The sequence below is a fragment of the Platalea leucorodia genome, assembly GCF_965183815.1.
Source record: "Platalea leucorodia genome assembly, chromosome: 3".
Classification (NCBI taxonomy): Eukaryota; Metazoa; Chordata; class Aves; order Pelecaniformes; family Threskiornithidae; genus Platalea; species Platalea leucorodia.
In genome coordinates this window covers 120238616-120261672 of record NC_138825.1, presented here as the reverse complement: position 1 = coordinate 120261672, position 23057 = coordinate 120238616, and the positions used below count along the sequence as shown (strand labels likewise).

The window sequence follows — 23057 nt, the reverse complement described above, 5'->3', positions numbered from 1 at the left end:
TGATGGTGAAAGTTTTCTCTGTCTTTGGTGAAAGTTTTCTCTATCTTTTTTGCACGCAAACACAGTAAAGGCTTCTCGTGTCCCTCCCCCGCACACGTACACTGTTTTTTTGGCCCCTCTCTCCTGAGAAAATTACCACTATTTTTATTCCCTCAGCTTTTCATCTTGGGGCACTGTGATGAAACCAATTTTTATATCAACCCATGACATCAGTGGGTTTGGGAACATATCTTAATGTAAAAGTTGCTGCTCTGATATAACAAGCCTTGCCCCTTCTCTTACTCTTTTTTCCCTAGGCATCATTTGTAGTTTTCTCAGTATAAAAACATGGATCCAGAAGTCTGGTTGAGGTAGACTCTTAATAGCCTCTAGCTAGTGTGTAGGACCAGTTTGCACTTAAGATTTGATCAACATAGTTGTGTTCTTGTAGAAGTCACAAATTCAGTAATGAAGGTACAGCTTGGATTGGAAAGTTAAAATATTTTCCCTGGGTAGCTTGTTACGGTACCTGGGCAAAATACAGTATGCACCATTCTCGAGGTTTTCTTTTTAGCTAAATTACATCTGTGCTTACATTTTTGGTAACACACTGATTTTTAAAATATTTGTTTTGTTTTAATAACTCTTCCTGGTGTGGCTGTGATGTCAAAAACTTCCGCATTTAGACTGAACTTAACGTTTTTCCGATTAGGCATATCTCAGTCATTAAAATGATCCTTTGAAAGGTTTTTTTTGTTTGTTTAAATAGAGACAAAAATCTCAATTTTGAAGAAGTAGTACAGATGGGCTATAAAATTAAGATTCTGGCTGTGTATTAAAACTTTCGGAATTTTCAAACATGATAGAGATATTAGCTTATCACAGCAGGTGTGTTTCCATTTAGAGTTACGTAGCTGAGTGTGGTAAGTGCAAGATGGTTACATATACCACTAATTTTCAACAAGAAGCAGTGCTAAGATCAAGTTGTAATTGAAAGCATTTGATGTGATGATGAAGTTTTTCTCGTTGTTTGCTGATACGTCATTAGGCTGTGTTCTTCTCAGATTTCAACGTTGGGAAGTAAAAATATTTCCATCCACATCAAACTGTGGCTGTGCGCACAGAATTTTCCTTTGAAAGTACATTGAGAAAGGTCAGGCAGTGGCAGTCAGATGAGCAGATGTGCACACGAGCAGATGTGCACCAGGTCATCTGTACATCATTGTTAAACTTTTGTCTAAGAACTAGTCTGTTTGCTGTGAAGCAGATCTGCAGGTGCTTAATTAACAAAATCCGCCTGTTGGTGAATGAAGAATACGTTGATTTTTTTTCTTTTTAAATTCTCTGAGTATTTCAAATAAGCTAGTTTGTATATCTGTTTTGTGCTAGGATTTGCCACTTTTTTGTGATATTAAAACATACGCATTTGGAAACTTCAGGAAAAATCCTGCTTAAAGTCCAGAGCCTGCTCAAAACCAGCATGGCTTGTTAGCTCAAGCGCAGCACTGTGCAAATACCATCACACAGATTTCGTCTGGGCTGCTTTCATATGGGGTCAAGTCGGAGCTATAAGTTGTCTTAGCAGTAAGCTAGTGCTATACCGTTCTTCTGTAACCGGAGAAATATTTAAATACGTACTGATTGAACTTTCAAACTTGCTTGGATTTCCTTAAAATGTTGTTTGCTCTTATTTAAACGTAGTGCAGAAACTATCACTAGTATTCTTCAGAAATCACTAAGGAATTGTCCCACAGAAATGTTGATGTGGCCCTCTAGGGACCAGCTTGGAGATATGACAGAATATCATTTTAAAAATGCATTTTTATATTTTAAAGAATTGTTAATCTGAGTATTGTAATGTTTCTGTTGAAGAATAGCAGTTTTTCCCACCGTCTCTTCTAGACGGTCAAATGTAATGGTATTTGAAAGCGAGCAGGCAGATTTGCTTTACTCAAATAGGTTTGCAGCTTAGGAAAATTCTGCTTTTCCCTCAGATTTAAACTCTGCTATATGGACCACCTTTGTACCCAGAGTCTTTCCTGGGACTTACTAGTTACAGGTGTAATGGCAAACTTCCCTAGCAAAGAAGGAACTTAGGTCAGCGAGATGTTTCTTCTCTTAGGTTGCTGAAATAGCTCTCCGAACAGAATAAGCTGTGCTGACAAGATCTCTGTTCTTGTTGGTGCAGCTGCACATCCTGGCATAGGGTCTCTGCAAGGAAAAAAAAAAAATCGATGCAGGGTGTCATAGGTCTGTCAAGGGGTCTCTTAAATACAGCTGAGTCCTGGTGACTGCAGAACACAAAATACTTGAGAGTCATGCTCTCTTGGTGATCTTTAGACTTACTCATGTTTTAATGACATTTTAATAGCCCTTATTCTAATGGTTGCACAAAAGTCATCATAAAGAATAAATAAAATACGCAGGAGGTTTCAAAATATAAATAGTAAAGGAATATGCGTAATCTCACGATCTTCTGTTCTTTGTTGAGTGCTTGCTCAACCATTCAGGGTCAGATCTTTTGTGTATTGCCAGTACCTGTCTAGGACAGGTCTACCAGGTTTTCTTCCCGTTCTCCCCAGGGGGGTGTAAGGCGGGGTGGGCACGGTGCATTACCACTCTACAATTCTTCCCAATGGCCTGGTCTGGGAATAATTTTGTTATTTCGGCCAGTCCCTGTCTGCCTAAAACAGTTGCTGTTAGAAACTTGTTCTCTCCTTATTTGTTGGCTTTTTCAGCGAGACAGCTTTTTTTCATTTTGTCTTCTTACCCATGGGACCAGTTTGAGCCTTGTCCTTATGTTTTCTTTGGTTGAGATTTTCTCCCCTCAGGACCTCAGATGGAGGCAAGACAGATGCTCCAGCTACATCTGCATACTTGGTTGCTGGATGTCATTCAGTGTTAGAGATCAGTTCATCTCTCAGAGACGTTCTTGCTGAGAGCTGGGCAGCTCAGCCAGGTGGACGTACCTATGCTCAGTGTGCAGAGGCTTCTAGTTCATCTTACCTGAGGCATCTCATCTCTCTTTGTGAGACTGGTCTTTCATAGAGCTAAGTGTTGTACCAGTTCTTTCTACTCTAATGTACGTATAGTTATTGTTTCTGTTCACTCTCTTTTCTTAGCCCAGCATTGCTGCAGTTCCTCAGGCATCCAAGTTACTCCTTCAGGTGCTCAGGTGTGAGCTCCAGGCAGTCCCCATAGCCTGATAAGCACCTCCTTCCCTCATTGAAACCTGCCCGCTCTGCCTTCTGCCAGTGCAATGGCAGAAGTTGGTTAGACTGGGAACAGATCGTCTCTCCGTAGGCTGCTCTTGATATGTGTATGATGACGATATGAATTTCCTTAGGTACAAACTTGATGTTTATAGTAATACCACTAGGTCGACCTCATTTTTTTCCTCCCCAAACCTTACTTGTAGATGTGTCATGTTAGAGACGTGAGGCAAGTCCTGTCCTTTCAACAAGGACCTGTATTTCCAGAAGTTTATCTCCATGCACAAAAGATCATTAGTAATTCCTATCCACCACTGTCTAATGAGTGAAGCTGACCGATTTTCAAGGGTGTTTGTAGTGAAAAAACAACTTCTGAACTGACATGCTCGTGGCAGGTGCATTTCTGTGTCTATTTACGGACAACACATTTTGAAGTTCTCTAGTTATTGCCAGGTAACTCCTCTCTATGATTATGGAGTAAGAGTTCATGGTATCAGTGGCTTTGAGGTGTTGCATGTTGTAGGTCCACATTCATTTTTTTTTTTAATACATGAAGATTAATAATTTATTCTAAGATTTTACTCAACAGCTCCAGAATTTTACCCCTCTTACCAAGGATCAAATGCGAAGTCAATCCCTTAGCTCACAGTGACATAGTCCTTTTGTATTTCTAAAACTATTCGGTGAATGTCAGTCAGGCTTGATAAGCTTCCAGGTTGAAATCCTGGGGTCTGGAATAGTCTCCGGGTTGCCCACAGGGTGTGCGCAGCTGCAGCCCACGTCCTACATCTGCCTTTAACCTGACTTTGCAGCGCCTCTTCTCGACCCTGTAGACCTTGGTTTCTGATGGCTCTGTTGAGTGATGTGGTACCTCCTACTTCATGGACACATATTACTAGAGACAGGGTTTCATTTCTTTTCAGGCTTTGAACAGAGTTGAACAGGTTAATTTTTATGTGCCAATATGAATACATCCCAGTGAGGCTTTTCTTTACAAGTGTAGTTTTTATCTGATTTTCTAATGTCTCGTTACAAGTTTCTCAGGAGAAATCCTGGCTTTGTTGAAATCTCAGGGAATTTTGCCATTGCCTTTAAAAAAACCTTTAGGGCTTGACCTTGTGTTGTTGAGTCTACATAACAGAAATCTTCCTTGGGAAGAAACTTTCTTCTTCAAGTGAATGAGCTACAAGTGTTTTTCAGAGTCAGTGATGGCTGGTCGCAAGTACTTAAAACTGTGTGTGTTTATAAATATGAAATTGCAAGAGTAGAAGCTCATGATGTCTGTTTTCAGAAAGCTGAATGTTAGTCATTCCTTTCTGACCTTTTTGGTGTTGTTCTGTCTTTGTCCATAGAACTCATGTGTTTCGCTCTTCAAACTTATGTTCATTTTATCCTTCATTTTTTTTTGTTTTTTTTAGGACCCAATGTTGTCTTCCAGTGTGAAAGCACCTCAGAGACCCACTATCCAAGTTTGACTGTAGCGTGGAGGCAGGGTGGCCAGCCCTGCTCACATATCTCTGACACAATCCTTTTGCTTCGTTTGAACGTTAGATCCAGTCAAGAAATTAGGTTTTTGTGGGTTTTCTTATAATCGACAGTTACAGTTGATTTGTAAAAGCAGAAAGGATAGTGGGTCTTTGTGTGGCTTTCACTGCTGTTCATTCTTGTTTCCTTTAGTATTTTTCTTTGGTATTGATAATCGTAGATCATTAGCATGCACATCAAGTTATCGTTTGCATGGTGGGATTGCAGACACACAAAGACCCACTATTTGCACAGTTTATCTGAGCTGCTTTGGATGGGCAGTTGTGTTCTTTTAATGTTGTAATGTACATACGTTGCAGAATTAAAATGTTCGCTGATTACTGTTCTAATGGACTTGATTTAATCTCTCACATATTGAGCTTTTAAAATTGGCAGCCTACAAGGCTCATCCAGAAAACAAACCCTACCTGTCTCTGCTGCTGATAGTCACTGTGATTACAAACATGCTACAAGATCTAAGATTTAGATCTGGTGCAGTCCATTCAGCCTTTTAATGCCCTTTTAAACTGGGGAAAGAACTATTAAGCATAGAGTGGAGCCTATTTTAATTTTTGTCTTCCTTTACAGTAGTACTACAGCAGGAATTCAGGTTGTTTTGGCTCGATATGTTCTATCCCTAAACAACCTCCTTCCTTTAAATACCTTATTCTGATAATTCATATTTGCTTTCAGTTTGGGCAAACAGCAAACGTGTACTCTAGCTACTGCCGTAGGTACTTAGACAGCCTCTGTGCTGCTAGACCCTTGCCCTGCCCCTTGTCTTCATTAAAGAGTTAACGGTACTGAATAGTGTTTTCATCTGGCCGCGGTCTGCAGTGACTTAAAGTAAGTACTATCTGAAAGCTGCTGCTCTTCTTTCTGTTACATAAATCAGCAGCCTGATACATAGGTAACCTCGATAAAGAGAGGTTGCCAGAAAAGAAACCCTGACAGACACCGGGAGCTGAAGGCAGAGCTTTTGGGTTTAAAAACGGAGGTATCCTCCTCAGCTCAAAAGTGGTCCTTGAAGGGACAGTGACGGCCTGTCAGCAGTGGGGTGCAGTAAAGGGGCCCACGTTTTATTAGTCTGGGGGGAGGGAGGGACCAGGACTTCAGGACTATAACCCTGATACCCTTTAAATAAAAGGATTAACTTTGTAGCAGACTGCTTGTCTGATTAAATAGTTCTGTGCTCCTGTAACAACAGGAGAGATCTCGTAGACACAGTACGTAATTTAGTTGGTTTCCTGAACTTGGTTACAAAACAGCAGAGGTCACTTATGCAATCAGAAATGTTTACAAAACACTGTTTGTTTACTACATACATACACACACACACACACACACACACACACATATATATATGAATGTTGTGAAGGTACTATCAGGAAAAGGTTAGTCCAGTTGCAGAGATTTAAAAGCCTTTCTCCAAAACTTCTATAGAAGGAGTGAGATGTTATGTATTTAATATACTTGATCAAATAATGTATATGTGCCCTTTAGTTCAGAGAGAGATCTTCTGTGCAATATGGACTACAGCAAATGTGCCTACATAAAACTCCAAGTGGATTTTTATTCTGGATGTACTTTGTCTAAACCAATATTTTGTTATGGAATGAAATCGTGTTATTGTAGGCAAATAATGTGCTAGATAATTCCTCAAGTGTTCTAGCTGACTTGATTTCCTTATGAAACTACATTTTAAGTGGTTCTACTAAAATACACTGATCACCCTGAATTGCCTTCTCTGAATTTCTGACTTTGTTTAATACAGGCTGAAGTGTGTGGTGCTACACCCGTGGCATCAAGCAGTCACTTACTGTAGCCTAATAATTAGGTGATCTTAGAAATTATCCCATTCCTGAAAAGCACTGTTAACCTGCGGGATTTGAGCCAGACTGACTTCCCGATGTCCAGTGACAGTTTTCCTTGAATGCCAAATTGCTCCTAATTGTCTTTGCAAAAAATGAAAACCAACTTCACGTCCTGTCTGGGGTGTTCTGGGAAACAGCTACATGGCATTTTCCAAAACCAGCTGGCATTCTACCCATGTTTTAACCGACACGAGTGGAGGTTAGGGTAGTATTAGGTGAAGTTTCACACAAGTAGTGTGAGATACACAGTTGGGTACATAGATATGAGCACTGAGAATTACTGAAACAGCTTCCCCTCGGTTTGACCTGATGAGTATTGAAGTGAAGCATTTGGGGCTTTCACGGTTACAGTTCCATGTTTCAGTGTTACCTGAGTACGCGCTAAATTCTCTAACTGTAATAACGATGATAATAATAATACACCGTAATAATGCTGATTGAAAGAGACGTAGTCCCTGCCTTCGGTATTTCTCTCTACTGCACAAGTCTGCCTAACGCAGCTCAAGCACAATCACCCGAGAGCTCTGCTCTCCTTCGCACACTGGTGCGGGAAGAGTTGTATACATACAACAGATCATCGATAGGAAAGACGATGCCGAGGATGTATTTAAGGCAAGATTATTTTAAAATAATGGCCTGTATCACTGAAGCAGTGTAGCTAATAGAAGCTGGGTCTACATCAGGCTTTTTCTTTCAAAAATGTTACTTTTTCTCTGGTTGTGTGCAGTCCAATCGCTTGTTGATAAAAGTCCATAGACTTGGGTTCAGCTGTCATCCCAGCCAGCCGCATAAAACTAGCCTTGACACGTTCATCCCTTATTTGGGTGAAAAAGGTTGGCTTTGGAACTAAGGACAAGGTGGAAAATAGAGTTATTTGTTGAACTGATGGTCCCCAGTGAAGAGCTGAGAGTCTAAATGTTGCTCAGAGCCACACAAGGTTAACAGTTAAAACTGAAGCCAACCAGGAAAGCAAAATATGATGTTGCCTGCAGCGTAGCCCTTGCTTAATATTGTTTCCTGTGGGCTGGCAGAGCATAGGGGCCATGGTGTAACTGAGGGTACCAATGTAAACGATGCTGTAAAGGCACAAGACCAGGTATGGAAACGCTTCCTTGTTTTGTAACTGTCTAGTTTGCATAACGGACTAACGACCTGCAAAAGCGTAGTTTTACAGAAGCTTAGTTTACAGAGCTGAGCTCCTGATCCAGCGATCAGATCCACGCAGGAAAGGTCTGGTGCCGCCACCAGGACCCGGCTGCAGGGCTGGGGTGTGCGAGTAGTCGGTGATGGTGAAGGGCCGTGAAAGCATCCAAAGCGCTGTCGTAACGCCAGTGTTAATCACGTTACATTTTAGGAGTACAGAAGGCGTAAAGCTCCATCAGAAATGTTACACGCTAAAAATTGAAACGTCTCCTGCCAGTCATTGAATATTTGTGCCATCTCGCTGCTTGGTCAGATCGTATCCCTGTGTGATTGTCTTGAGTCGGGTTGAAAACACCTGTAAATAAGTCTGCTTGTAGGAACACCGACAAACCTTGGCCTGTAGCAGTGTTGGGAGCTGCTGCAGGGTCGTGCTACTTAATGTAATGAACGAATAAAACTGCTGCGTAATGGTGTGTGCTGCCTTAAAATCTCTTCTGTTGTTCTTTTCAAGCTAGAGTGTTAGTGTTTGGGGATGGTTGTTAAGGCACGCAAATGCAGGCTATGCTTAGCATGAGGCAATTGTTCATCTTTGGTTTTAAACAAAGTTGTAAGATAACTATGCAAATGTATTTTATTAAAGGGACACATAAAAGGATCTAGTTTGTCTGTTGTGGTTTTTTTTTGTCCATCTGGGGAGGATCTTTTCCCATCTGAATAGCTTGGTACGAGCATTATGTTACCTGGCTCCGTGATGGAGCGACTTGATTTTGCTTTTTAGCTCTTGAAAATTGAATTATAAATTCCTCCTGTTGTAGCAAAGAGAGTATACTGCATTGCCTGATTTGGGGAGATGGGATCACAGTTTATTAAGTTTCCCAGAGCCTGATGGAAACCGGCCTTTCCACGGTGGCAAATTTCTTGGATTAGTTCCTTTCACAGGTTTCAGCAGGCACAGAGGCTGCTGTGGCACAGAGGCTGCGGTGGCAGGAGAACGTTGCAAGTGAATTAGCCCTGTGTGTGCCAGCGGAGAGTGTAAAATGGCTATGGGTGACGTCCCGTGATACCATCAGTCTGTCCTCTGGCTGTACTGAAGGGTCTGGTTTAATGCCGGCCCACGGTACTTAAGGTGAGATGTAGTCTTTCTGTGGTAGCCTGGGAAAACAGAGGCAGGCTAATACAAGCGGGGGAAAAACAAACAAACAAACAAACAAACAAACCCTTATTTGCTTTTTCCAGCCATCTCAACTGGTTTGAGCTAAAAAAAAACCAAAAAAACAAAATTAAAAAACCAAACCAAACCAAAAACCCACACACCCCCAAAAAACCCCCACGGCCCTAAACAAACCAAGCTATTCCCTTACAAATGCAATTCACGTAGGCCACCTCTACCCCTACGTAGTCTTCACTGGTGACCCAGAGCAGCGATGCCTCTGGTACAGGTGGATCCTTCAGGACAAGTGCCTGGGCTCCTGTCTGAGGCTTAAGATGTCTTTCCAGAGCTGTCGTTTTTAATATGTTTTTTCATTGTTCCTTGAGTGAGGAGGTTCGTTGGGGAAGGGGACAAAGCGCTCGGTGCCCAAGCAGATCTGGGCATCTTTGGCAGCCTTTTATCCATCTGGTTTTTACCTCACTTCTCTGGATTTGGCTTTTAAGTGAAGAATTTTAATTCACTCGCCCTTTTTTAACAAAGTAAAAAAAATGGAAATTTTTCAAAATACCGCTAGGTCTCATTCATCTTTCTTTCAGTGGAGGATTTCTGTTCTTCAGAAAGTGTCATTCTTCCCTTTGAATGTACTCAAATCCAAAACATGTCAGTAATTGGAAAGGTTCTCTCCCCCAGCCCCCCCTGTTTTTCAGGCATTCAAATCTCCTGCGGAGGAGAACATCTTTTGACTGTGAAACTCGGTAGTTTTTCATGCGGGGTGAGTTATGTTAGTGGGAAGAAAGTATTTCTTGTTCAGGTATATTTGGAGAGGGAAGTATAATTTTAACCGTAACTTTAGAGACGGGAGTTTCCTGTTTACAAACTCTCCAGCTTGTTCTACCCTGCCCCTGCGAGACAGCCGCCTCCTCGCCTTGGGGAGCAGGGTCTGTCACGGAAGGTACCGCAGCTGCGGGGGCATCGCTCTCCTGCCATGCCCCGAGTGTCAAAGGTACCGGCCACCCACGGCTCGCTCCGTGAGATGTTCTTCTCCGCAGGGAGCTTGGCGGATCGAGCCCCGGGTTGTCCAAACAGCCGGGCGGTACCCTGTTCTTGGTGGAAGAGGCAGGCTGGCTCGCCCTCCAAAAGCAATGTAAACCTCTTATTGGGCAACAGAGGGAGGGGACCCCCAGCGTGGGCGGCCAAGATTCCCCTCTGCAGGTGCCCCCGATCTCCCACTGCTTTTCATGAGCTGGATGGGGAGCTTGGGATGAAGCTTCACAAGACAGAAGCCAAACCAACAGCGCTCTGCTGCCAGAAAAGGCAGTTTTACTGCTTCCACGCACATTCCTGGCCGCTAAACTAGCAGAAAACCACTGTTTTCTTTTTTCCCCTCTCGGGATTCATTTGGTGCCAGGGTGTGAGGTGGGAGTCAGATAAGTGCCAGAATCCATGCAAGGAAAGGAGGGAACAGGAATGCGGGAGGAGAATGGGTAGAGATGCAGGTCCGCCCGTTCCGTGCCGGCGAGCCCAGGGGTTGCTATGGCCACTTTGGAAAAACAGTGGCAAATGCAGTAGGTAGGTGGTTTTTTTCTCTGTCTCCTTCGCCTTTCTTCCCTTCAGATCCAAATGCCTGAATTCACCCTCTAAAATCAGATCTGCATAGTATGTGGATTGCATAGTATGTTTTTATGCCAGTATCATCAGACCCATCAAAATTTGGGGCGTTTTCACTAGTGCTTATTTAAATATAAAATAGCACTCACCCGTACATCCCAAAAGCAGACAGCCCAAATACAAGGTTAGTGCAGGAGCCGGTTAATTCAACTGCATTTTTATATGCGATAATGAGCTTATAAACCAAATCTATTTCAGGTGCATAAAAAAGGCCTGTCTTCCTTCCAGTGTTTGCTTCAACTTCAAGTAGGCAGGATGGGGCAGGCGCAAGTCGGAGCGTGTGGGCTGCTCTAACAGCTGTGACACAAGCAAACAGCAACAGGAGCTGCGGTCCGCCCCTGCTTCTGTTGCAGGAGCGTACCTTGCGGCAGAAAAGAGAACCGCGTGGTCAAAGCGGAGACTTCCAAATCTGAACAAATAAAGTCTGGTTACTGTGCAAGCCCTTGATTATCCTAAAATTTCATGTCTTAGGAACCAGGTGGGCTTAAACTCGGTCCTGTACAGGCTGAAGAATAACGCTAGAATCCAGAAGTAGCACGCGTTGGCCACAGCCAGTCTCGATGGATTAAGATACCAAACTTCATAGGAATCACTTTGATCTGTAACTTTACTCCTTTTTCTCATCTTATTTTGGCCTGATTGTAACTTTGGGAATAACTAAGGCCAGAAGCAGCATTCTACATGACTGAAAGAGCTGCAATCCCAGATCTCTTCATAAAAAGTGGCATTTTTTCAAATCTTGCCAGAAAGCTTAAGATCTGTGATTCTCCTTAGGGGTACAGAACAGAATTGAAAAGTCCTGATCGTAAATCTAGCTATCGCCTTTACTGTTCTACTCCTTTGTGTTGTTCAAAGGGTTTCCGTGTTAAAATACTTCGAATGGTATCATAAAACTTCATTTGACAAGCATTTCTCTCTTGCGGAAGGATGCTGCTCCTTCAGAGCAGCTTGATGCCCGTGCAGCAGGCAGCACACGAGCCCGGGAGGTTCCCATTAGGCCACTGTCATATCACGTTTGGCCAAATGTTTAGTGTTTCTTTGGGGTTTCTTCCCAAAAAAATTTATTACTAACTCATTTTCATTTCATTATTTAGAGCAGCCTTCCCATAAACAGATCTATACATGGGCAGTGAATAGAATGAAGTCACATCCCAGCGTCCTAGATGTGTTAGGGTGACCAGGGAGACGCGGCCCTTCGTGCTGTAGGTCACGCTGCCTTTCACACCACCTGTAAAAAAGTGTCGTTCCTCTAGAAATGCCGGATCTAAATGAGTCCCTGCGATGTCCTTTCTGCCATCCTGCAAAATCCACACTTCACGTTGTATTAAATCCGATGCCATCACATCAAGTGGTAGATGTATGTTCTCAAACGCTCTGTAATTGTTTCTTTTTTTATATTTCCCGCCCCCGCTACTCTGCAGTACTCTGCCAGCATGTGATGGCTTCCAGAGGGGTCAGAGTTTGGCTTTCTGTGCTCTCCTTTACCCATCTAAACATATTCACCGCTTTGTTTTTACCAGTTTTTGATTTGGTTACTACATTTCAAACGTTGTTGTCACGCTAACACATATACAGTAGAGAAAAAGCATGTTATTACAGAAAACTTGGGGTTTGTGTCATTGAATGTCTGTGTGTTCCTGTGCATGGTTTTGATTATTCATACTTGATGTATAAAAATAATTGAACATATTTCAGGCTCATTTTGTTTCTAAACGAGAAAAAAAAGTTGTGCGACTGTGAAGTTACGCAACTATAACGTTAGGCGTTATAACTTTACAAATTTGTACTGGTGGGTTGTATCTTCAATTAATAACCAGGGCAGAGTACTTTAGAAACGGGGCGGAGATTAAAGGTGCGATGTCGTAAGTCAGGCCCAGCCACATTCTAGATGACATCACCTCACAAAAGACATTGCATAAGGTAAGAGAAAATCACGGTTTTGAAACGGTGTGGCAGAAAAGGAGAAGAGATGAGAACAATCACGAGACAAATGGAGTGGCAGGAAGTCAGGAATTCTTATTCTGCATCGCAGTACCAGCGCAAGGGATGTTCGAAGAAATAAAAAGGTGACAGACTGAAAAACGACATAAAGGCGGGAGGGGGTCGATCGCTGCCTCACCGGATTTTAAAACCTGCTGTGGGCAGTGCTTTACCACTCTGTATATAGTCCGAACCGCAGGCTGGTGTATGTTGATGCAATTTTGTTAATTCATCAGATCTGATGGCCTGAGCGGGATCTAAACTACTGGCTTCCTTCTTGTAGGGTGCGCTGATCTCCAAAGCCTTGACACGATGCAACCGACGGAAAGGAAAAGGCAGGGCTACATTCACGAACTCATTCAGACGGAAGAAAGGTATATGGACGATCTTCAGCTCGTCTTAGAGGTGAGATGTCTTGGATGTGAAAATGCATTTGGAAGAAGCACACCTCTGTCCTACTGAATGATAGCAATAAAGGGGTTCTTAGGAATCGTGAAATGCTGGAGGAAGAAAATGAGGTTGCGTGAGCACCTCCCTTTCTAGCGAACGTTATGTGGTTGTCCACCAGGCAAAACCATCGTGTTGTGAAAGCCGTTGGGAAGACCTTCCTGTTCTCCAAATCCTGTTCTTAGGTGTTCAGGCTCGGTGTAAAGACGATGGGCTGGCCCGGGTTGTCTGGCAAAGCTGCGCAGGCTCCTGACGGAAGCTGTATAAGCACCATAAAAGTTTACTGTCTGCCATCGTCTCCCATTTTATTTCTGGAAGCAAGAGCAGCTCGCTAGGCGGGGCAGGAACTGGCCAGCATTAGGTGGTCCTGGGCGCCTGACTTGACCTCTGTATATAAAACAATTATGTGGTGAAGTGTTAAAGGTGTTAAACAGACTGAGTTACGCAGGCGTTCTCCTGTCCAGAGGTGCTGTGCCGAGGGTCCCTGAAAGAAGCTGGAGTTCTGCAGGCAGGTTGGCTGTGAGTGCTCTGGGTATGGGGATAGGTGCGATGCGTAGGTGTAATTTGTGTAGCAGCTGACTCTGAAATCGTGGGAATGCTCTTCTGAACAGTCAGCCTGCAGGTCCCAGTGCTTGTCCCTGCTTCACAAATGGTGATGCCGGTGTCAGAATGAGGTCACACGCTTAGGAAAACCAGTGACAGCTGTCACAAGTGCTAGTAAGGAATTGCTTTCAACTTCTCCTGAGAAACTGGACACTGAGCATTCAAAAAAAGCAAAATCACTGCTAGGCTAAACAAGAAGCTGAGCTGCTTTTGTTTCTGAAGACTTGCTCACCTTTCTGATTTTTTGACTGCAGGTGTTCCAAAAACCAATGGCTGATTCGGGCTGTCTCACAGAAGGAGAAATGGGGCTGATCTTTGTTAACTGGAAGGAACTCATCATGTCAAATACAAAGTTACTGAAGTGAGTACTTACCCACATTTTTACGTTTCGTCTTTATTCTCTTGTTCCCTTCCGCAGGAAGTTTTCTGGATTTACAGTAAATGTTTCTGTCCTTCCTGATGCCTTCCTGTGCACACATGCATTCAGAACAGCTAAATGCATTCAGACTGCCTCACAAAGAAGGAGTTGTTACGAGAGGTGGGAGGGAATAGACAGCAAGAACAGATGTACATTTGCTATAATATCTTAGAAACAGAGCCTACACAAAAGCATGTGCACGGGAGGCGTTCTTGCCAGTTTTCTGCAAAGCAGCCTTCTGTTCTCTAAAAATAAACTTTGGAGAGACAAAGCGGCTAATAATTCATTGAAGTGGGGTTCTGGTTGAATGTGGAGATTGATGCCGATTGTCCCAGGAACCTCCAAGGAGAGTCTGAGTCCCGCAGACCCCATCAGGCAGCTGGCTCAGCTCGGCGCGTGGTGCCGGTGGCTTACTGGGGGTTCAGGCTGGATGCTGTGCCGCCGGGAAGCGCCCGTGCTGCGTAAGGGAATTCACCTCGCGGGCTTGCGTCCTTTCAGAGATGGATCTTGTAAGGATCTTGATTTCGGCCTCGCAGACTTGGCAGCAAAGCTGGATGGTGATTTCTTTCCTCTTCAGAGCCTTGCGAGTGCGTAAGAAAACAGGAGGAGAAAAAATGCCGGTGCAGATGATTGGGGACATCCTAGCAGCAGAGCTCTCTCACATGCAGGCCTACATTCGGTTCTGCAGCTGCCAGCTTAACGGAGCTTCGCTGCTGCAGCAGAAAACTGATGAAGATGCTGATTTCAAAGACTACTTAAAGGTATCTTATTCAGTAGCTTTTGTGCCTTCTCCTTTCCTCAACGACAGGACGCCAACCAGATCAAAATAACCCAGAAGAGTAAAATCTTCAAAATAGCGAAGAACCTCCTAATGTGTATTTATATGATGACCATGGTTAGCACTGTGTATGCTTTTTATTTCTATACCTGTCTTTCTCTCTAGCTAATTTATTACTCCATTTCCTATTCCATTGCTCGTTACTTCAGTGTAACGAAGCTATGGTGCTGGTGTCTGCACCTTCCCAAAAATTCATGTTGTCAGAAAGGAGAAGAGTCCGTGGAGCTGAAATAAAAAAGCTGTTGTTATGAACACGCTTGTAATTCAGTGTCTGAACGGTGGGGTTGCGGCCGGGGCCAGAGGTGTGCCGTGAGCATCACAGGCAGGCACGCTGCAGAAATAAATAAGGAATTGCTGCCGTACTGCAGGTGATGAGGTGGCTTTGAGGCTATGAAAGGAGAAATGCCAGAACTGTTGACATCAGGCGTTTGTTTCTTTCATTGCTTTGGGTTTTTTTTCAACCTGAGTGGAGCCTGTAATGTCAAATAGAAGCTGGAACAGTTTTGAATGTAAGGATTCTGCATGAACAATGATCCCACGGCTTACGCTGGCAAAGCATCTGAGTACAATGACAGCGCTGGCTTTCCTGTCTGTTCTAGATACAAGTAGTGTTTGCTTACCAAAAAATGTATAAGAATTCTGGGAATGCCTGGAAAAATGAATCCGTTCAGACAGTTTTCAGTTTTCAGTGTGGTGAGGCAATTCTTTCTTGATGAGTAATGCAATGTCTCTGTTAAATCTCTGGGCTGCACCACAGAAACTTGCCTTGGACCCTCGCTGCAAAGGAATGCCCCTCTCCAGTTTCCTCCTGAAACCTATGCAAAGAATAACCCGCTACCCTCTGCTCATAAAGAGTGTGAGTACCCTAAGTGAGGTTTTGTAGGTGAATGCTTTTGGGTTTGATCTCGATAGCAAAAGCAAAAAAGCCTTATCCCTTTATGGGGATTTCTCTGAGAGCGTGGAGTAGTACCTGTGCTTACCTCTGTTTTGATCTTGTTTTCTCCCCATTTTGATCCATACCAGATTCTAGAGAACACTCCAGAAAATCACCCCGATCACAGTAACCTCAAGCTTGCCTTGGAGCGTGCGGAGGAGCTGTGCTCTCAAGTGAACGAAGGGGTGCGTGAGAAAGAGAACTCGGACAGGCTGGAATGGATACAGTCCCACATCCAGTGCGAAGGTCTTGCTGAGGTAGGCGCGTTGATACGTTGTACGGCGGAGAGACTTTTCCAAGTAATTTCAGAAAGGCCCGGTGGGGTGGGGGTCCTTGCCCATATCCGTTACTGGAACGTGATCCACTGCTGAGCTCTTGGCAGAGAAGCTTTTATTAAATTCTACTTGCAGCCATAAAGTGATGAGGCCTTGGTTTTGCATGATTTTGCCAGTGGAGAAATCTCGGTTTATCAGCTTAAAACTGATACCGTTTAAACGGTTAAATGAACAGAAATAAGTCTTATCTCTGAAGTTCTCCTCGTGCTGCCTTTGGGCGAAGTCAGGCATTACTATGTGGAATTTCGCTTAGTGTGTGTTTCCCAGGGTTTTCCTTCACGCAGAAGGGGCACAGAAGCCCTCAGTGCCAGATCCTCAAACGTATGGGGGGTTCAGGCTCCTGTACCTTTCAGGACAGCCTTCAAAATGAGGTGTTGTGACAGTTCTCCCCTGGCTGCGTAAGGAACCAGGGCTTGACGGGCCCAGAAGGTCTGTCCTAGTTCCATCACCGAACCGTGCACCCGTAAGAGGTGACCTGACTGCTGACTCTGCAGGCACTTAAACGCAGCTTCTGGACAACAGAAAAGTGGCCATGAGGTAAATGCCTTCATCCAGTCAGACTCGTGTGTATGTTGTCGGTGAGGCTTAAATCTACTTTAAGTTGGGAGTAGTGCTGGTACCACGGCAGATCATCAGTTTCCTTTCTCTTCATTTGTAACTGAACTCATTAACAAAGCAGAAGAGGATTTTGAGCAGCTTGAGCAATCTCCACCGCGAGGAGGAGCAGGAACTGATGTCTGCATTAACTTGCTGCTGCTAATGGGTTTTGTCTCTCCTAGCAACCGGTGTTCAACTCCCTCACAAACTGCTTGGGACCACGGAAACTCCTGCACAGTGGCAAGCTGTACAAGGCCAAGAGCAGTAAGGAGCTGTATGGCTTCCTTTTCAATGACTTCCTCCTGCTCACCTACATGGTTAAACAGTTTGTCTCTTCCGGCTCCGACAAACTCTTCAGCCCCAAATCCAACTCCCAGTTCAAAATGTACAAAATGGTGAGTGAATCAGGGTGCCCCGTGGTCCTGTTGATACAGTGGGACCAGGCTGCTGATGAGGAATGCTGTTCCCCCTGCTGGGATGAGCCGCCTGGCCCTGGCTGATCACCTGCTGTCGTAGGGGTCTGTACTGGCAGCCGACGTGCACAAATGCCGTTTGGCTTAGTCCCCGGAAAAGGACAGGCTTCCGTGTCTCGGTTTAATAACTGCTTCTGTCCACACTGAGGTGAAAGGGCAGCAATAGCATCGTGCCTGAGCAGCTGAGCGGGAGCCTTGACTTAAGTTTGCACAAGTTCCTGCATCACAAGCAAATACTCGTCCTTCTTTAGAAAACAGTAAAAGGTGCAAAACTTTAGTTTCTCTGTCCACACAGTGCGTGTTCTCCAGATTTTGGAGTTGGGGAGATAAGTTTAAGTGTCAGGGCTGCTTTCCAACAGGGCACCTGGGAGATCTCCAGGACTTCCAAGCTCCACACTGCAGCTCTGCTTGCGCAGTCCTGCCCCTTTCACAAAGCTCTTCATCTAAGACGACAGAATGGGCTCTATCGCCAGGGTAGTTTTTCTCTCAGTCCTTTCTCACATCCTCTATACGGTGATCTGATTGTTCGTCCTGTGTCCTACGACTTTCATTTTCCCTACAGTAAAACAATGTATTTAAACATCCTTGTAGAGTTTCCACTTATTATCAGGGTGACGCTGCCACAGTGATGTTTGCTTTTCTTGCAGCCTGTTTTCCTGAATGAAGTCCTAGTGAAATTGCCCACAGACCCTTCAAGCGATGAGCCAGTTTTCCACATATCACACATTGACAGAGTTTACACGCTTAAAACTGACAACATTAATGAGCGGTGAGTAGTGAAAATGCAGATGTGAGCTTAAACTTCTTGGCTATAGGCTGTTTCCAGTGAGCAGACATGGGAGTCTCCGAGTTCAAGCACAGGGTTTAGTCTCCCGGTCACAAAATAAACTCGTCTGACTCTCATTTGAATTACAACTTTTCTCTCATGTTGTTCTGCTTGTGCAGCAGCTCTTGCAGTGGAATCCAGAGTCTCATCTAGTGCCTCGCGATGTTACGGTTGTGTAGAATAGTTTCGGGCTGCAAAGTCCAGCATCCCATAGGATTCTTCTCCAGTCCTCGTCAGTCTTTGATGTGACCTGGCAGTCTTTAAAGAAACAGCAGCTCCACTTTCATTGATTTAGTCTGATGTGGAAATGTGGCATAAGATTAAATCCAAAAACTCCATCGCTTTAGTCCTTGAACTAACTTGATTCGTGATGCCTCTGAAACCCAGTGAGGGGCGGGGGGGAATGGCAAAAGAGATGGGGGCAGAGCCGCTGATACTGAGGAGTGTCCTGCCTGTGGTATGGCCCTGACCATAGGGATTGCTCTTTGCAGCACTGCCTGGGTCCAGAAAATCAAAGCAGCGTCAGAGCAGTACATCGAAACGGAGAAGAAGAAACGTGAAAAGGCTTATCAAGGTACCTCCCGGCTTCTGTATTTCCCTCTCATCCACCCAGACGCGTGGCAGGGCCTTTTCTGGAGGGTGCCACAGTGTCTGTGTAGGATCTATCCAGATCTATTGCCAGTTTTTACGGTTGCAACCAATCCATTTATTTCTGCCTTCTCTGTTCCCAGCTCGCTCACAGAAGACCTCAGGAATAGGACGCTTGATGGTGCACGTGATTGAAGCGACAGAGCTAAAGGCCTGTAAGCCCAATGGTAAGTGAAGAAAATAGCGTCAAATCACTTTTATTCCTGCAGCGTTTGGAAAGGCTTGCTGAGAGGAGTTTGGTGATTTGAGAAGCATTGTGGATTCAGCTACAGCTTCTGGATGAATTAGCCATCACTTAGTTTCAGAGGACCGAGTGAAGAAGCAGCTCTGTGCTGCTCTAGGATGTAGGGATTGCCCGAGCCACGTCTTCTAGACAGCAGCATCCGTGTGTGTCCAAGCAGCCTCCAGAGGGGAAGGGAGGTTTCTGCGCTGCAGAGGTGTTTCACTGCTTGTTCTGTGTTTAGGGAAGAGCAACCCGTATTGTGAAATCAGCATGGGCTCTCAGAGCTACACTACGAGGACCCTGCAGGACACCTTGAACCCCAAGTGGAACTTCAACTGCCAGTTCTTCATTAAGGATCTGTATCAGGATGTCCTGTGTATCACCATGTTTGACAGAGATCAGTTCTCACCCGACGGTAAGCGTGAACATTTGTTTTAGGAAAAGAGCACTTTTTTGTGACTTGGGGTACACAGTTCCTCACCAGCAGTTCCAAGAGCCTGTAGGTATGATTGCTTCCTGAGAAATGTTGTGTAAAACAACGCCTCCTTACTCAAGAGGTTCAATAGCCCTCCAGAGCCGGCAGCTATGGGCAGCCAGATTTCATCCTACTCTGGCTTCTGTATCAGACGCAGCATTATTATTTTGTCAGACTGGGGAGACAGAGACATTGAAAGCACAAGTTTTTCTCTCTCACTATAGGTGATGCCCAAAAATAAGGTGCTAGGTTATATTTGCACAGCAACAGCTCGATAAGCTTTCTTTTTCTGCTTGGAAACGGAACACGTTTTTGGCAGTCGGTAGCTTCTAGTTCTCTTTAAAAGGTTACGTGCTCTTTCCGGGCTCTGACAGACAGTTGATTGTTTCACATTTGCAAGGTACTGCCTTGACCCGAGTTGCCCCATGTGTAACTATAGCTCAGTCTTTTCTCCTGCGAGGTAACGTGACTTTGCGAGGCTGCTTCTCCCCGCTGGACAGCTGAGCCTCTTGTTTTCTCACTTCATGGTAAACTTTTTAATGCACACCCCCCGACACGTGCGCGCACACACACACACAGAGATGTTTATGTATGAAATGGCCACAGAGAGGGTATATAGTTTCTGAATAGGACTGTAAACCTACGAGTGGCAGTAGTTGTTCAAGGTCATTGTTCTTGTGAAAAGAATGATACATAAGCCTAATTAAAAGTTGGCTGAGCCAAGATAGTTGAATTATTTTTATTGTCTTCATAGCACCGCAGCTGACTTGTAAACAGGCTCCATCACTGCACTCTGACTTTCCAGCTCTAAGACAAAACATTTGAAATTGTGTTTCTGAAAGGTAACTGTATTTTTAAAGCTCTTAGGTCAAACTGTGACATAAAGGCATGTTTTCCATCCTAATTCCATAGCATTTTTGCCTTCTAAAAAGACCCTTTTTTGTCCCTGCTGGCTGATTTACACAGGGCTGAGGGCTAGTCCAACAGGAAGCTTGGGAGCAGTGCTCTGGAACGGAATACACACTGTGCAGCACTGCTGCTTAACCTGATGCTTTCAGATTTTCTAAGCTTAACGTCTTATTTCTTATTCATTTGCCCAACAGATTTTTTGGGTCGCACTGAAATTCCAGTAGCAAAAATCAGAATGGAACAAGAAAGCAAAGGCCCCACGACTAAACACCTACTGCTGCATGAAGTTCCAACAGGCGAAGTCTGGGTCCGTTTTGACCTGCAGCTCTTTGATCAGAAAACACTCCCCTAAGAACACTTTTTTAATTTATGAAGGACAACTGAAGCTGACAGCCTGAACACTTTTTTGTAAAAGATTCCTTGTCCCACGCTGGTTATTAAGCAAGAGTTCCTGCTGCTTCCATGTTTCCTCTTAGTTACCGGTTGCGTTTAGTTCCTTGCAGCGTTCAAAGTTGTTGATCTATGCAAACACAAATGTTACTGTATATACAGTACTATAGCGCAGTGCCTTTTTATTATGTTGGAATATCTTGGGTTTGGATGCCAAGGTTTCCATTTTCAGGGCCATAAAAAGTATTAAGTAGAAATGTGGCATCAAGATGTATGCATATTTTACCACTTAGTCTAACATATAGACTGAGGAATGGTTTAGCTCAGCACTAGAATCATTCCATTTGAAACCTGAAAAGTGATATCCACTGGAATCTTCCCGTCTCAGGATGATAGTTTTAAAGATTAAACGCTGAAGAAGCCTTAGCACTGGAGAAGTCTCCGATATATTGTATATTCTTTAAGAATCAAGTGTAGTTCTTCACTTCACTTAGTTCTGCACTGAAATCAGTAACTGCTACTTGATTTTTCTTTCTGCTTCAGTTTGATTCATCATTCTCTGCTGAGACAATGTGGTTGTGAAGAATAACTAGAAAAAAAAATTTTACATACTGTGACCCACAATAATGTGGAAAAATACTCTTCAGCTTTTGTTTTTTTCCTAAATGTAAGTTATTTGTGTACATTTCCTTGGTCTTGCAGACCTCCATGTGAATCTTGAAGCTATGACATTGCCAACATGTATATAGAGAGTAAAATATAAGTTTATTAATGTAATTTGTCTACAGATGTTTATTGCATAGTGATTTTTTTAAAGTATATTTTATTGTACAAGGGAATGTGAAATAATGAGAAAAACTTCTAGGATTAAATTCAAGAAAAGCTTATTACAAGTTTAAAAGGTTAGCTTGAGGGGAACTGTCACCCCAACATGAACCTGTAAAATGAGATTGGTTGAAAGCAACAACTTTCTCTTGGCACCAAAATCAGGGATGGTTTAAAAAAAAAAAAAAAAAAAGTTTGTGTATAAAGGGTTTGATACATTGTAACTATTTTACTGCCTCCTTAAACTGCTTTGTTGAAAAAGCACAGCATGCAATTCTGAGCAGCGCCTGCCCTCGTGTTCCACGGGTGCAGCGATACCTCCTGACGCCTGACAGTTTCCCACCCGATGGCCATCTGTGTACCCTCCTGTTACAGGGCTGAGTCAACCTCTGTTACTTTTAACAGTTTTCTGTGGTTCAGTATTTCTAATTCTAAATAAAACTAAACCTTGGCAACTCTTTGAGAGACTGTGTCTGTACAGTGGGAGGTTGGAGCTTGAACAAGCACAGAGAAAATTCTGTTTTCGGGCTTTGACGCCAGAGCTGCTGTGCAGTCACGCTGGCAGGGAGAGAGGGACCACGCTGGAACAAGAGAGAAACCGCTTTGTAGGGCACTGACAGCGTTTGTTGCTCAGCACTGACTCTCCAAAAAGCGCTAGACGTTTTGTACAAGAACACTTACCATCTCCTCTCCCCTAATTATTTCCTGCCTTCTCAGAGCAATCAACGTGTGTGTTAAAGGTGGATTTACTGCTTGTACGCTCCAGGAGAAAGTCCTTTGAAACCCTGGCAGTACCCTAACATTATTTTGCAAATTATATTTTGCAAATTATATTTTGCAAATTATATTTTGCAAATTATATTTTGCAAGACATTCACTATGGGAGTTCTGATAAAGATTTGAACAAACAAAACCAAATGATTATTTCCTTATCAGTGCTTTCTAAGCCGCTCTTCTGTACGCGTCTGCTAACCACGCACATAGCCAGGAGCAGCTCCTTCTCCTCCTCCTCATTCAAAGAGAGGGTTTGTCCGTAAATCTCAAGATGACCTCTTTCAGCTTCATGCAAAACTACAACAGCTGTAGCTAAAATTTTGCAAGCTTTGCCATTCCCTCTGCGCACTGCTCACATTCACCCTTCTTGTAATAGGAAACACAGCGGACTCGGAGCTGTAGCTGTTGCCAGAGCTGGGGACAAGGTACTGATCCTGCACGGCGTAGAAGAGGGGCCTAGCAGACTTTAACTTTGCTCACCAGTTCATCTCCTTTAATACAAAGACTCTGTCACCCTATAAACCAGAGAACATCAGCACTGTCTTTGTAGGGCTGAGCCTAAGTTACATCTCCTAAAATAGTAGGTTTTGGCCTGTAGAGCATGGACTGGAGCTGGAAATAACAGGAGCAGCAGCTCAAACATTTCTTCGGCTGCTGGACAACTACTGCAGAACCACGGGTTGAAGACAATGAGTTTATTGCAGTTTGCCAGAAGACCTGGCCTGTTATCGCTTGCTTTGGCAGAAGACGTAACATATTTTGCTAACGGTACCTTCTGATGGCGGTGCTTGCCGCTGCAGTCAGCTGGAGGA

The 23057-nt window shown here is 43.9% G+C and overlaps 1 protein-coding gene across 6 annotated transcripts in view; it reads left to right on the top strand.

The window, feature by feature from the left end:
* Window positions 1-21917, top strand: part of ITSN2 (intersectin 2) — a 90000-nt gene extending 68083 nt beyond the window's left edge. For 3 of the 6 annotated variants that reach the window (XM_082306629.1, XM_082306630.1, XM_082306631.1), the window contains 11 exons: window positions 12814-12935; window positions 13835-13941; window positions 14576-14759; window positions 15594-15692; window positions 15860-16027; window positions 16885-17097; window positions 17823-17944; window positions 18493-18575; window positions 18733-18816; window positions 19114-19287; window positions 20451-21917. In XM_082306629.1, coding sequence (XP_082162755.1) covers window positions 12814-12935; window positions 13835-13941; window positions 14576-14759; window positions 15594-15692; window positions 15860-16027; window positions 16885-17097; window positions 17823-17944; window positions 18493-18575; window positions 18733-18816; window positions 19114-19287; window positions 20451-20608 — 1514 coding nt within the window. In that variant the 3' untranslated portion in view covers window positions 20609-21917. Of the gene's footprint in view, window positions 1-4609; window positions 8302-12813; window positions 12936-13834; window positions 13942-14575; window positions 14760-15593; window positions 15693-15859; window positions 16028-16458; window positions 17098-17822; window positions 17945-18492; window positions 18576-18732; window positions 18817-19113; window positions 19288-20450 lie in introns of those variants that run through there. The other 3 variants (XR_014227637.1, XM_082306632.1, XM_082306633.1) reach the window with 3 other exon arrangements.
* The last annotated feature ends 1140 nt before the right edge of the window (window positions 21918-23057 follow it).